This window comes from Musca domestica, unplaced genomic scaffold (genome assembly GCF_030504385.1).
Source record: "Musca domestica strain aabys unplaced genomic scaffold, Musca_domestica.polishedcontigs.V.1.1 1426, whole genome shotgun sequence".
NCBI lineage: Eukaryota > Metazoa > Arthropoda > Insecta > Diptera > Muscidae > Musca > Musca domestica.
In genome coordinates, this window is record NW_026712195.1 from 16,461 (window position 1) to 28,715 (window position 12,255).

At 39.1% G+C, this 12,255-nt stretch overlaps 1 protein-coding gene across 1 annotated transcript; it reads left to right on the plus strand.

Moving 5' to 3' along the window:
* Nucleotides 1–869: 869 nt before the first annotated feature.
* LOC101890655 (uncharacterized) lies at nucleotides 870–11,647 on the plus strand. The gene is made up of 10 exons (XM_059119350.1): nucleotides 870–1,059; nucleotides 1,226–2,696; nucleotides 3,979–4,164; nucleotides 6,291–6,399; nucleotides 6,467–6,572; nucleotides 7,723–7,839; nucleotides 8,900–9,145; nucleotides 9,563–9,745; nucleotides 10,904–11,029; nucleotides 11,389–11,647. Exons 2-10 carry the CDS (start codon nucleotides 1,385–1,387, stop codon nucleotides 11,614–11,616), a joined length of 2,613 nt encoding a protein of 870 aa, XP_058975333.1. The 5' UTR covers nucleotides 870–1,059; nucleotides 1,226–1,384; the 3' UTR covers nucleotides 11,617–11,647.
* Nucleotides 11,648–12,255: the final 608 nt, after the last annotated feature.

A 12,255-nucleotide genomic window follows, 5' to 3' on the forward strand; every position in this document is an offset into this window, starting at 1 on the left:
CAAGTGCCTCCCCCACATATGGTGTCAAAATGATGAATAACCAAAACGATTATAAAATGCAAAATAAGCATCCGAATAATTCTAAGCTTCACACATTTCAATGTTTCAAATAACACAAGATCTGGTGGAAAATATGGAACATATCGGTACCTTCCACACAAGGGGTCAATATTTTGAATAAAGGTATCTCTCATAACTTGCGAAACAAGTCCACGATTCTCTTTAAGCTTGGTTGGCCTAAATATTTCTCTCTATATGATGTCATTTTAATATGGAAATAATTGGCCCTCTTCTAGTACCTCCCTCACAAGGGGTCAACATTTTGAATAATTATAACCTTTATAACATGCGAAACAAGTCTGCGATTTTCATCAAACTTCGTGCATCTCAGCATTTCTCCTAACTATAGATCTAACAGATATTTCGGCCCACTCCTTTTAGAATTGTAAATGAGTTTTCGATTTTCTGCAACGTTTTCACATCCGAATATTTGTATCAGAATTAGATGAAGTGGACTACTTCGGTCCACTCTATCTGGTACATCATTCTCATCTCCCAAATCTGGCAACTTGTAATACTTATATCAGATTTAGGTTGGACAGGAAATGGACAAGCTTCCCCCCAAACGATCAAAAACTTGAACGATCATAACCCAGGTCAAACATGCATTGAAAATGGTCCACGTTATGCATGGTATGCAAAACAACCCCCCGGTTATTCGCTTTCTTTTTTTGAATTTGTGTCACATTTTCCAAAGGGATTGTGTCAAATTTGATCCGCGTCTTCGGATAGGCCTTCACATATTAGTACCGGCCGATGTTTAGTATTTTTAAGAATTGACGCCCTATTTTCTGTTCTTGTCTTTGCAGTTTACAAATGCCGGTGCCGACGAGGAGCTACAGCGTAATGTTCTAATAACATTTGGCAAACTGAAGCTGTGAAAGACACAAAGACTCGGTTTCATCGATGTTCTAAGACAAGACCGGACCAGTCGAAACCTATTGTGATATTTTGATTTTCGTTCATGCCGCCCTTGTCCAGGGTATACTAAGTATAGAAGTACGTTGGGGCTTCAGATCTGAATTTAATTAATTTTTCTTCTGTTTTTTTTTTTTTAACATTTTGGTTCTTTATATATTCTGTTTTATTTTAATGTGTTATTATTTATTTATTGTTTTTGTTTTTGTTTTTTTTTTTTTGTATTTTTGGTTGGGAATTGTTTAAGGCAACAAAAAAAGAATAAAAGACATTTTGAATATCAACAACAGACAGCAAGATCTGCAACTGAGCTGAGCGATTCGTTGGGTAACTAGTTAGTACTGCTTGGGTCGGCAGCTAGTTGGGAATTCAATGCAGTCGCCATGTCACATGGGGGCGGCCAGGAATGTTTGTAATATTTCCAGCTGAAGAACTCATCTTGATGACATACGGTGCTGCTATACCTCGTATTAGTCCACGACCGACACTCGATTGCCTCCGTGAGCCACAAGTTCCCATTGTAATACCTGCCCGAAGTTTACCGCCATCGTCGCCGCAATTGACACAAACAACGAAGTTGCTGGCTCAGTCCGAACCAGTTGATCCAAAATTCCCAAGTGCACTTCCCTCCACAAGTATCCCAGCCCCAGCACCTGACAGTCAGTTCAGTTTTTACGACCAACGTGGATCTGCGGATCAAGGTGTAAGCGGTGAGCTTCCACTCGTGACGGGGGGACCCACAATTTCCCCACGCTATCCGTATCCCGGACAAACACCACTCTCACACCACATTGGTGATCAAAGTATTGCATCGGTGCACTTGCCCCCACCAACGCCACAATCGTCAGTCACACTTGCACGTCGAAATTCTCGATCTTCGTTGAAACGATCCACCCCCGTGCATCGCACCCCTATCGGCCTGCGTAAAATTGAAGAGGAACCGGCGATTACAATACCCTCAGCGGCTCCCTTCCACATACCTATGTATAATGATCTAAACATGCGCTCCTCACAGCAGTCGCAGCAACAACTACAGAGCACAACCGTGCCCCCTCTCCAAGGTAGTGCCTTGGAATTCGAGTACCCCACGGGGTCATTACAGCGTGATCGCAGTCCCAGCATATTTCTGGAGCCGTCCACGCCAGACCCCACGCAACCGCGTTTGGGTCCCGGATGGGGTCGTCCCATGTCACCCATGGAACTGCCTCCCAAACCATCTACCTCGCAAAAGTCTCCATCCAGTAAGTCACGTCTAAGACCAAAGCTGCACATACCCTTGGGTCGCTTGGGCCGTTCCACATCCAGTGATCAAAGAGAGTCCTATCGACTGCGAGAAGACTTGGAACTACAGGTGGAGAACCCGGTGTTTAATACAGAAAATTTGAGACAGCGTAATTTTGATGCCTTCTTCGATTCGGGTGAGCCGGTGTACAAACTCCAGCCCAAAAGTCCTCAATCTGCAACGAACGAATCGTCATCGTCCGGAGGCAAAGTGTCTCCTGCACTCGACAACTATGCTGGCGTGTATGACTCCTCACCACGCCGGGGACGAACTACGCCCTCGGGTGGCCTCTTCGCCCGCTCGCACAAGGAGGAGGCAACACGTTCCCAGACTTCCGACCACCACGAGTCCACGCGCGATGTGCGCTCCGCTTCGTTGGGTCCCGGATCTGTTAGTGTGGCAAGTGGTGGTAGTACAAGCGGTGTTCCCCAGAAAGGTGACAGGTGCCCCCAAAATAATTCTTACCAAGTTCTAATCAAACCGTTTACAATTCGAATATAGCTTAATAAAAACAGTGTTTTTAAAACAAGCAAGCTAAAGTGTCCCACCGCCCTCCACTTTGTTTTAAGAGGAGGGGGGTGGAGAGCAACCAGTGCATTTAATGTCTTCTAACCAATGAGTATAAAATGCCGGCTAACATTCAGTGTTGCAATTCGTTACGTCTGTGGAATGCTGTGAAATGCTTATGATCTGCTGTGTTGTTGTTACTAAGCGATGGTTCTACTCGTTTCTATCAAAGTTCGTTCCCATATCATGCATGCACCTCCGCCCCCCCCAGGGCCATTTGAGGTTGTTGGTCCTTCATCAGCTAAAAGTCTTCTTAACAACGTTTGAGGATATCTTGTTGTGTTGTTGTTTTGTTTGGTTAAATGCATATTCCTTCTTATATTGTTAGTGTTATTATTATAATTATTATTTTTGTAATTATTATTATTATAATAATAATTATTATTTATTGCTATTATTATTATTAGTATTAATATTATCTTATTATTATAATTATTATTGTTATTATTATCTGCTTATTATTATAACTATTTTGTTTTGTAATAATTATTATTCTTTTTATTATTATTATTATTATTATTATTATTATTATTATTATTATTATTATTATTATTATTATTATTATTATTATTATTATTATTATTATTATTATTATTATTATTATTATTATTATTATTATTATAATTATTATACTTTTTACCATTCTTATTATTATTGTTATTATTATTTTCTTATTAATATATTTAGTATTCTTTTTATTAATATTATTATAATTATTATTGTTATTATTAGTATTACTATTATCTTATTATTATTTTCTTATTATTATAATTATTATTGTTATAAATATTATTATTATTATTATTATTGTTATTATTATTTTTATTATTATTGTTATTACAATTATTATTGTTAATATTATTATTGTTATTATTATTTTTATTATTATTGTTATTGTTATTACAATTATTATTATTGTTATTGTTATTATTATTTTTATTATTATTATTATTATTATTATTATTATTATTATTATTATTATTATTATTATTATTATTATTATTATTATATTTGCCAGTATTATTTTTGGACATTGCCTGCCACATGCTTTTGGTTTTATGTTCGTTTTGTTTGTTTTTTTTTTCACGTTTTGCGTTCTTTCTTTCCCTTTCTGGTGACCCTGTTTTAATTCAATTTCGAATTATATTTAGATTTCTTGGGAAAATCTTCAAGTGGTCCAAAAAGTCGTAACTTATTTGGGTGGAGGGGACGTGTTTCCCCTAGCCCCAAGCCTAGTATGGCGTCCCATACTGGTGTGCTTAAGGATTACGGTCATAGTAGTTTAAACGAGGCTTTCAAATCCCAAAACAATGTCAACTTTAAATTGATTAAAACTGGTAAGTCCGACGAAGTTCCCACATTTAAAAGCGTCTTGTTTGGGTGCCCCCGGCGCATTCTTTTAACTGGACCATCTTAGGAAACCCGCAAAACTTTCGAACAACATCTTCAGTTCCATGACAGCATGTGTTCCAACATAGCTGTACAACATATTAGTCACTCCAGGATTCTGTAACGAAAAATCTCCGTTTTCATAGGAATTTGACTGAAGGTTTTGGTGTGCGTAACTGATGAAGCAAAGAAGCGCCCTCTGCACATATAATCATGCTAGGTGGTAATATTGGTCTACGTTTAGTTATAGCCCCTAATAACTGTACCTCCCTATATTCGGAATTGTTTCAAATTTCGTATTTGCAGTTCGTAACGGGTACGGGTAATTACATTCGGTATTTTTAAGATTTTAACAGAGTTTTTAACTGATTCATTTTTTAAACCTTTCAATTTCGTTCCAAATGGTGGAGGGTGTTTAAAGTTCGACCCGGCCGAACTTACTTCTTTTTAACTTGTTAGTACATATTTTTGATATTTTGGATTTTTCGTCCACCGAATCGGTAACAATTTCTAAATAAAAATAAACATATCCTTTAAATTTTGTACTGGTTCACCTTGCCGCATATCGCACCGATTCAAGGTATTTTAAAGCTTTCAAAAGCAATTCCGAGGATATAAATTCTTTTGTCGCAAAATTTGCAAAAAAAAACACAATGTGCTTTATTCCCGATAAAACAGTATCCCTGGATATCCTGTATTTCGCATTATTTGATCGGGTGAAAGTTTGCTATACGGAAGCAGTCAAGGTAAAGGTGTCGATATAAACTCTATATAGCTAAATCGTTTATTTCAGTTTGAATGTCTTACATCCCATTCGGTCACAAAATTTGCCGAATGAAAACATATTTTGGTTTTTGGAGTAAATGTTTTTTTTTTCTGTCAGTGATAGACACACAAAACAAACGATAGGGGAGGGACCTAACGTTTCGAATAGAAATTGTGGTTTGTTACAGAATCACGCCAAAATTGCATGTCTTTGATTTGAACTATACATATGAGTCGTTTTAGGACATCAAAATTTTGTTGCGAATCCTACAGGATCACTATACTTCGAATGCTCTCTCGATGTTTTTCAGTTTTGTTTTATAAATGTTAAACCTGTGGGGGTTGCCACAAGCATCACAATTCCAAATGAGAGAGAATCAAAAAAAAAAAAAAATCAAAATAATGGTTATGGAAATACTGAAGTATCGATATATGCACGTTTGAATACGAACGATGCGAGTGAAGGTATTTTTTTAAACAAAAACAGACGGCTGGACGCTTCATCCAACTGAAGTGACTACAAATTCATATCCGCAATGTAGGTCCAGGTGGAATATGGAATACTTGATCCCATTTCTAGTCACAACCATTCCGGATTAAAGTCACAATTACATTGATTGATCGAAGAAACATCCACGTAGTCACCTGTGTGTGACAGAACTCAATGATTTCTTAGTTGAAAATGTGTTGGGAAAGGCAAGAAGTGAGTGTGATTCTTCGCCGGGATGAAATCATGATTTTGGTAGCGATCAGCAAATATTGCCAAGTTATATATTTCGGTCCACGTTTTCCTCCAGCGCCCTGAGGAAGGTAGCTTCCGATACTCGCCATTTTGATGATTGTAGCTACTTTTCTACCGAACCTGTTTTGTCTGGCATTTGAAGTTTTCAATCTAACGGCACCCCCCGATATTTGGTGTACGGAGTAATTTCTTTGCAATGGATCCGCAATTGTAGCCATAGGCTTTCACCACACTTTTTTGGAATTCTTAATAAACTATTTGTCAATACTGCAATGCAATCTATCGGGGATAATTTTGTCAACAAATTTCATTACCAATTCATATTTTGTTGCTTTTCGGAAACAATATGTCACGTTCGAATGCCAAGTCTTAACAGAACGGGTTGCTTTCCTAATGGTGGTGGCTATGAAAAGTTCGACCCCACCCTGACTGTTCCCTGCGGTTGGTTGTTTCAAAAAACCTGTCGGGTGTCCAAAATGGAGCTAAAAGAATGCGCCAGGAATCCAAAATCGTATTTACACGTTCGCCTCTTAGCCATTATTGCGTTCATTTCTTTTGTATTTTCAGTTTCCGATTTCACCGAAACCCTTTCCCAGTTGTACGAGGAACATGCAACTGCCCTACAAACCCTTGTCACCAACTATCGTATAAAGAATGCTGAACTTAGGAAAGAGAGGTGAGTCATCCTGGTCCCAGTGAATTATGGCAAAATGTCGTCTATGGCTTTTCTCTTTTCATTGCAGGCCCGCCTGTCATTTGTCAATTTTCCAAGCTTGGGAAACATTCCTACAGGAGGTTGAGACAGACTCCCAAGCATCCAACGATGTTGCGAATGTCCTGTATCGCCAGGTAAGTCCTTGTGATGGATTATTCGCGGACAAGCTGCGCATAATGCGACAGATATATTTTTCTAAAGCAAAGATAATTGCAGTGTTTGTCTGTCTGAAATTGTTCGTTAACCCTAAGAAATGACATAGATGCCGTTGCGAGTTGGGAGTCAATTTAGTACTGTACCGTGGTATCATGGTAGAAGAATACAGGTAGGCGCATCGATACCGCTGCTGGTACAATGAACTGTCAAACCAATTTTGGAACGAAAAATTATTAAAATTTGTAAAAATTGTGAAAAAGCGCCTGTTATATCCGATTGACGTCGTATAAGAAAACGTATTAAATCTACTTATATTTAAAAAAAAATACGCTCCCAAGCGTTGATGCATCTACCTGTATTCCTCTACCATGAGTAGAATATATAATACATGTCACAATTACAGGGCAACAAAACTTTAACGGGCAACCAAATGTATAATTTTGGGATAGAATATTATTGTCTCCCTGTCTTGGATTCAATTGTGTAAAAAAATCCATTACTTTAGTGATGTTTTGCGGATATTTCCCGATGTAGTAAATGTGTAATAATAAATTTAACAAATTTTTGATTTGATTTTAATCAAATGATTTGTTTTACTCACTTTCGAATTGAGCTAGAATGAACACACGCACAACATTTCAATATTATTTTGACAATAGTTCGACCCAGACAGAAAAGTAGAAGGCAAAAGGCAGCGATTTGCAGCTGACCAAACTACATTCATCTTGTACGTGCATTTGCTTCCGACATTCTCAGGTAGGGGGACAATTGGACTGCAGACATATGAAGATAGGAAATCTTAATTGAAGGTCCCTTTATTGTATTTATAATACCCACCAGTAGTGGAATTCTCTAGCACATTGTTTGAGTTTCCGACAAAAATCGGTAAGATTAAAATTTGTCGGTATGTTAGCGACGAAATCAATGTAGTCGGTAAGACCTACCGATAGATACTAATGTTTTCAACTATAACTTCTTTTTCATATCATAACTCATGTCGGTACCTCAAAAAATGAGTTAGAGAATCTCGCTACAGGTATGCGAATGTGTGTGTGTGTGTGAGTTTATTGAAAATATTTACATCCTTAATTGCCTTTTGGTGTTTTCCTTTTCTCTCTACATTGACAGGTGTCACGACCAATGCTCGACAAATCCTTTCATCGCAAAGTTCAAAGCCGGAAAATTTTCACACACAGGGAGTCCTTTGAAACCATTATAGCCAAGACTGAAGAGAAATTGTCAAAGGTAAGAAACCCAGAACCGCTACACAACCACCCCACTCCCCGGTCAGGGTTTGCGATGCGAAGTGTTCACCGATACAGCGATGTATGTGCGTTTGTTGTCACGACTTGCATTACTATATACCATGGCACAGTAAGGAGGTAGAACAGCTTCGTAAAACTACAGAAATGCAGCCCTGGAAATGATTTAAAAAAACAAAAGATAAATGTACAGCCATAATTTTCTTTCAAAATCATGATCCGAACTGTTCAATATTGCAATTCCATGGCAAAACTGGTTAATAGTGCGTAGTTCGCTCCCGCCATGTACGCTCTTTCTAGCCACGGATTTGGAAGTTTGTCAGAAGAAAATGTAAGCAGCTGGTAGTTGTTCCTTATCTTTGTATTGTACCATGCGATATACTGTGTGATTCGTTCGACCCTTAGTTCGCGTTCAACCCTTAACTATTAAATATCTACTTGGTTCCTCGCACAAAACAACAATTATTGTCCTTTGTTCCATTCAAATCACTCGCAGAGCTACGATGAGATATGTGTCATCCATGAAAAAGGCAGTGATTAGTGAATTTGTTTTTCGATAAAAAAAAAATAATTTTGACAAGTGTTTTTGCAGTTTTTGGGAAAAATGGAAAATACAAAAATATATTTCAAATATCAACATAGGCTCTGTTCCAGAACTGCAAGAATGTAATTTTTGCTTTTTTTAGCGCAATATATATATATGGCAGTCATGCTACAAGTTCGCAATAGGCCAAATTTGACCAAAACGGTTTAGGAAAAGACAATGTCATGGTCGTTGGCGTTCTTTTAATCCACCAATGATGGCGAAGATAAATGTCGTAGATTACTGCACCTTGTGGAACAGAGCCGTGTTGATTTTCACATTCTTCAATTTTATCGTCATTTGGGAGATGGGCTTGAAAGAACGAGAAAAGATGTTGAAATTCCGTGGAAACCCTTCCGTTGCAATTTACTTTCCCAATCTGCGTCCCAAAACTCACATCAAATCTAATCTTGGTTTTCTCACTCACCTTGTATTTGACCCCATTCCTCTTTATCCACAGTGTCGCCTGGACTACAAGCAATGCTATGTGGCGCATCGCCAAAACGCCATCCCACAATCGCTCACAGAATACATAGATGCTCACAATGCGTACGTGCAACAATTGCATGCCACCAATGCCATGCTCGAGACGTACCAGTGCGAAACCGTGCCGCAGTTGATGCAGGAACTGGAGGACATTCACAATGACTTATGCAGTATTATAGCCGACTCGCTGCAGCAGGGAGCTGATGTTATGGCCAACAAGGTGAGTAAGCCAGTGCTTGTTTCCGCATGCTGTGCGCCGTTTCGGGCACAAAATGTGATGTGCACGTGTGTGTGTGTGTTTGCCTTATTGTCCAGTAGAGGGTATCATCAATACTGTCACTGTCACTGCAGTGGGATTTGTTTCTTGGCAATTTATGATCGTTCATGTTTTAAGTAAGAGAACACCATCCACTAGCCAAGGATGGCATAGCTTTCGCTTCGATGTGTTCGCCTGGAATATTCCAGGCTGTAATACTCCATGCTCTTTGCGTCGCTAAAACGAAGCATACGCCATTTGCAACCCATTTCCGGGTCTAGATCTATGGCTATCAAACAGTTGGATGCTTCCATGCATTCTACGTTTATCCAGCCGCAATACCGTAAAAGAAATCAGGTAAACATTTCTATTTTATTTTAGGCTTCCGATCAGGCGAGACGTTACTCCACTTTATCCAGCCAATGCGCGAATGTGTCTCCTGTTCAGGATTTGGTCAATTTTGTGCGCATTCTCCCGCCTCTGCCAGCAGTTGCACAAAAAGTCCAAAGGCGAGCCTTTGCGCCTCCAGGACCGGTAGATCAGGAAGACACTGCAGACCATAGTGTAAGTATATTCCAAGTTAACAGAAACAATGAGAATCGCTCGGTCGAACCAATGTGTTGCGTCCCATTTTGTTGGATGGTAGATTCCAGCTCATGCTGGAACACGGCCAATGCCAAAACGTTAACTCTCCTCTTATTATTTTATGTCGTTGCGATACCGACGAGACGATAGAATTTCGTCACCGAAAGTAAGCGTCGTGATACAAGAATAGTGGTAACCGCATCAATTGAAGATTTTACAGATTTTTATACCCTCCACCATTCTATGGAGGGTATATTAACTTTGCCATTCCGTTTGTAACTCCCCTACAAAGTATATATATTCTGGATCAGCGTAATATTCTAAGACGGTCTAGCGATGTCCGTTTGTCTGCCTGTCTGTTGTAATCACGCTATCTTTCGAACGAAATGAGATAGTAGGCTACAATTTTGCATACATGCATAGTTTTCCAGTAGGCAGGTTAAGTTCGTAAATGGACCGTGTCGGTCCACGTTTTCGCATATCCCCCCATATAAAGGAACCTCCTAATATTCGATATTTTGATGATTTCAGCAACATTATTCATTTAAAGTTTGTAATGAGTACTACAGCCTATGATAAAAAATTTTGTATGCAGGTCCAAGTTCTCGTATAGCCCCCATATAATGGTACGTCCCGATATTCGGTATTTTGATGATTTCAGCAACATTGTCCACCGGAATCGTTTTAAATTTCGTACTGGAAGATCCTAATGGGTACTACAACCTAAGACAGAAACTTATCCGTGCAGGTCCACGTCTTCGGTACCACCTTTTTTCATCATTTTTGCGACATTATTTACCGTAATTGTAACACATTTCGTATTTGAAGTTCGTAATGGGCACTACAGCCTATGATAAAATATTTCATTTAAGTGGTAGATTTCGAATTTTTTGGAAATTTTTCGATTTCCGAACTTTGCTTCTTTTTTACTTGTTTTTCTAATATTTTCTCACAAGTCCTGATGCATCTACTTGTATTCTTCTGTCAAGGAGAGTGTGCGGCTTTGTGTGTCCAAATAAATGTATCCGAAGATATTTGAGTGGGCTTTGTTTCTGGAACTTAATTCCTTTTGAATACGTGAATTGTTCTGTTTCTATCCGAGTTGACTTATTTATTTGCGACTCTCCTTTCGTCAAGGATGTGGCTCCCATACTACGCAACGAGTTGGTTTTTGATCGTCATTCCTCGGTGTCACTTCGAGCAGCACTGGACTCTTTAAAACGAGAGGCACTGGACTTGGAAATGCAGATAAGACAACTACAGGTAAGCACGCCGACGTAACTCGTGCACGAGCACAGCAATGTCTCCCATGGCATGCGAAATGTCAGAAGTACGCAAACAGTACTATTACCTATAAGTACTTCGGCCATATTTTTGGCATTCCGCAACAGTACATTTTCGTTTTGTTTTTGTTTCGAGTACGAAACACAAAACAAGTTCAGTTATCTGGGTATTAGTTTTGTTTCGTCTCGTACTTCGAGAAAATGCAAAACGAAATGTTGGCAAACGTAGTTCATGCCACATTCGAATCGCTTGCTGTGTGCGTGTGTGTGTGTATTAGCCTTTTCGAATTACCGCCCTATTAATGGCCTTTTATTTGTTGTCTGGTGTTTTTCCCTAAGGACGCCATTGATGTCTTAAATCGCCAACAAATGCGTGGAATTGAAGGACAACTGTTCAACAAAGTCAACGAGACTCAAGAGGACCTTTCAATGAGCAAATTTGATTTACGTGCCAAACAACTGCACCTCGCTGCCATCCGTGCCCAGGTAAGTGTTGTTGTCCTTGCAATTTGTGTCAGCTATGGGCATATGCCAGAAAAAATCTCATTGCCAGATGCCAAATGCTAATATATGTACATGTACGAACCATAAGCAAAGTCCAAACTCGGCGACTTCGCTCAGTCTATATGTGATGATTTTTCAAAATTTTGACCGTCTGTGGGGTCCGACACACCTCATCTTCATTCAGGATACAATATGAACAGAAATATTGAGCTGTCGGACTGTTTGTTGACAAAAGAAGTCTATTATGAGCGACAACTCCCACCACTTTTGTAACTTATTTCTAGAAGACGTTCGCTCGCTCGAATGAGTATCCCCTCAGAGCGAATTTGACATTTCTCTTGTTTGCAAGCTCTACAACTTGGGAAGCAAAGGAAAGAGGCACACATCAACTCAGGTGTATACATATCGCTCACGTAACGATTGTAGTTGTCAGTAAGGCATTACGGGGTCCTCAAGCCAAAAGCGCCGTAGCTAGTTCTATCGAACGAACCAGATCCTTACCTAGTTCTGTGGACTCCGGTCGTTTGTTTAAAAACACTACGTATGAGTAATATGATATTTATGAATACGTCACTCATACGTCATGGAACTGGTGTACTGAACTGTAGCTATGAACTGGATTGACACAACTCTAGCCGTAACGCTGTTACTCCTTCATGTATACCATACCAAAACCATAGACATAGATCAATGTATGGACTA

Bases quoted from the DNA above. Each gene is read 5' to 3' on its own strand.
- LOC101890655 (XM_059119350.1), top strand. From the start codon at position 1,385: ATGTTTGTAATATTTCCAGCTGAAGAACTCATCTTGATGACATACGGT. The intron at 6,400-6,466 runs GTGAGTCATCCT...TTTTCATTGCAG, and splicing joins GCTGAACTTAGGAAAGAGAG to GCCCGCCTGTCATTTGTCAA. The intron at 7,840-8,899 runs GTAAGAAACCCA...CTTTATCCACAG, and splicing joins CTGAAGAGAAATTGTCAAAG to TGTCGCCTGGACTACAAGCA.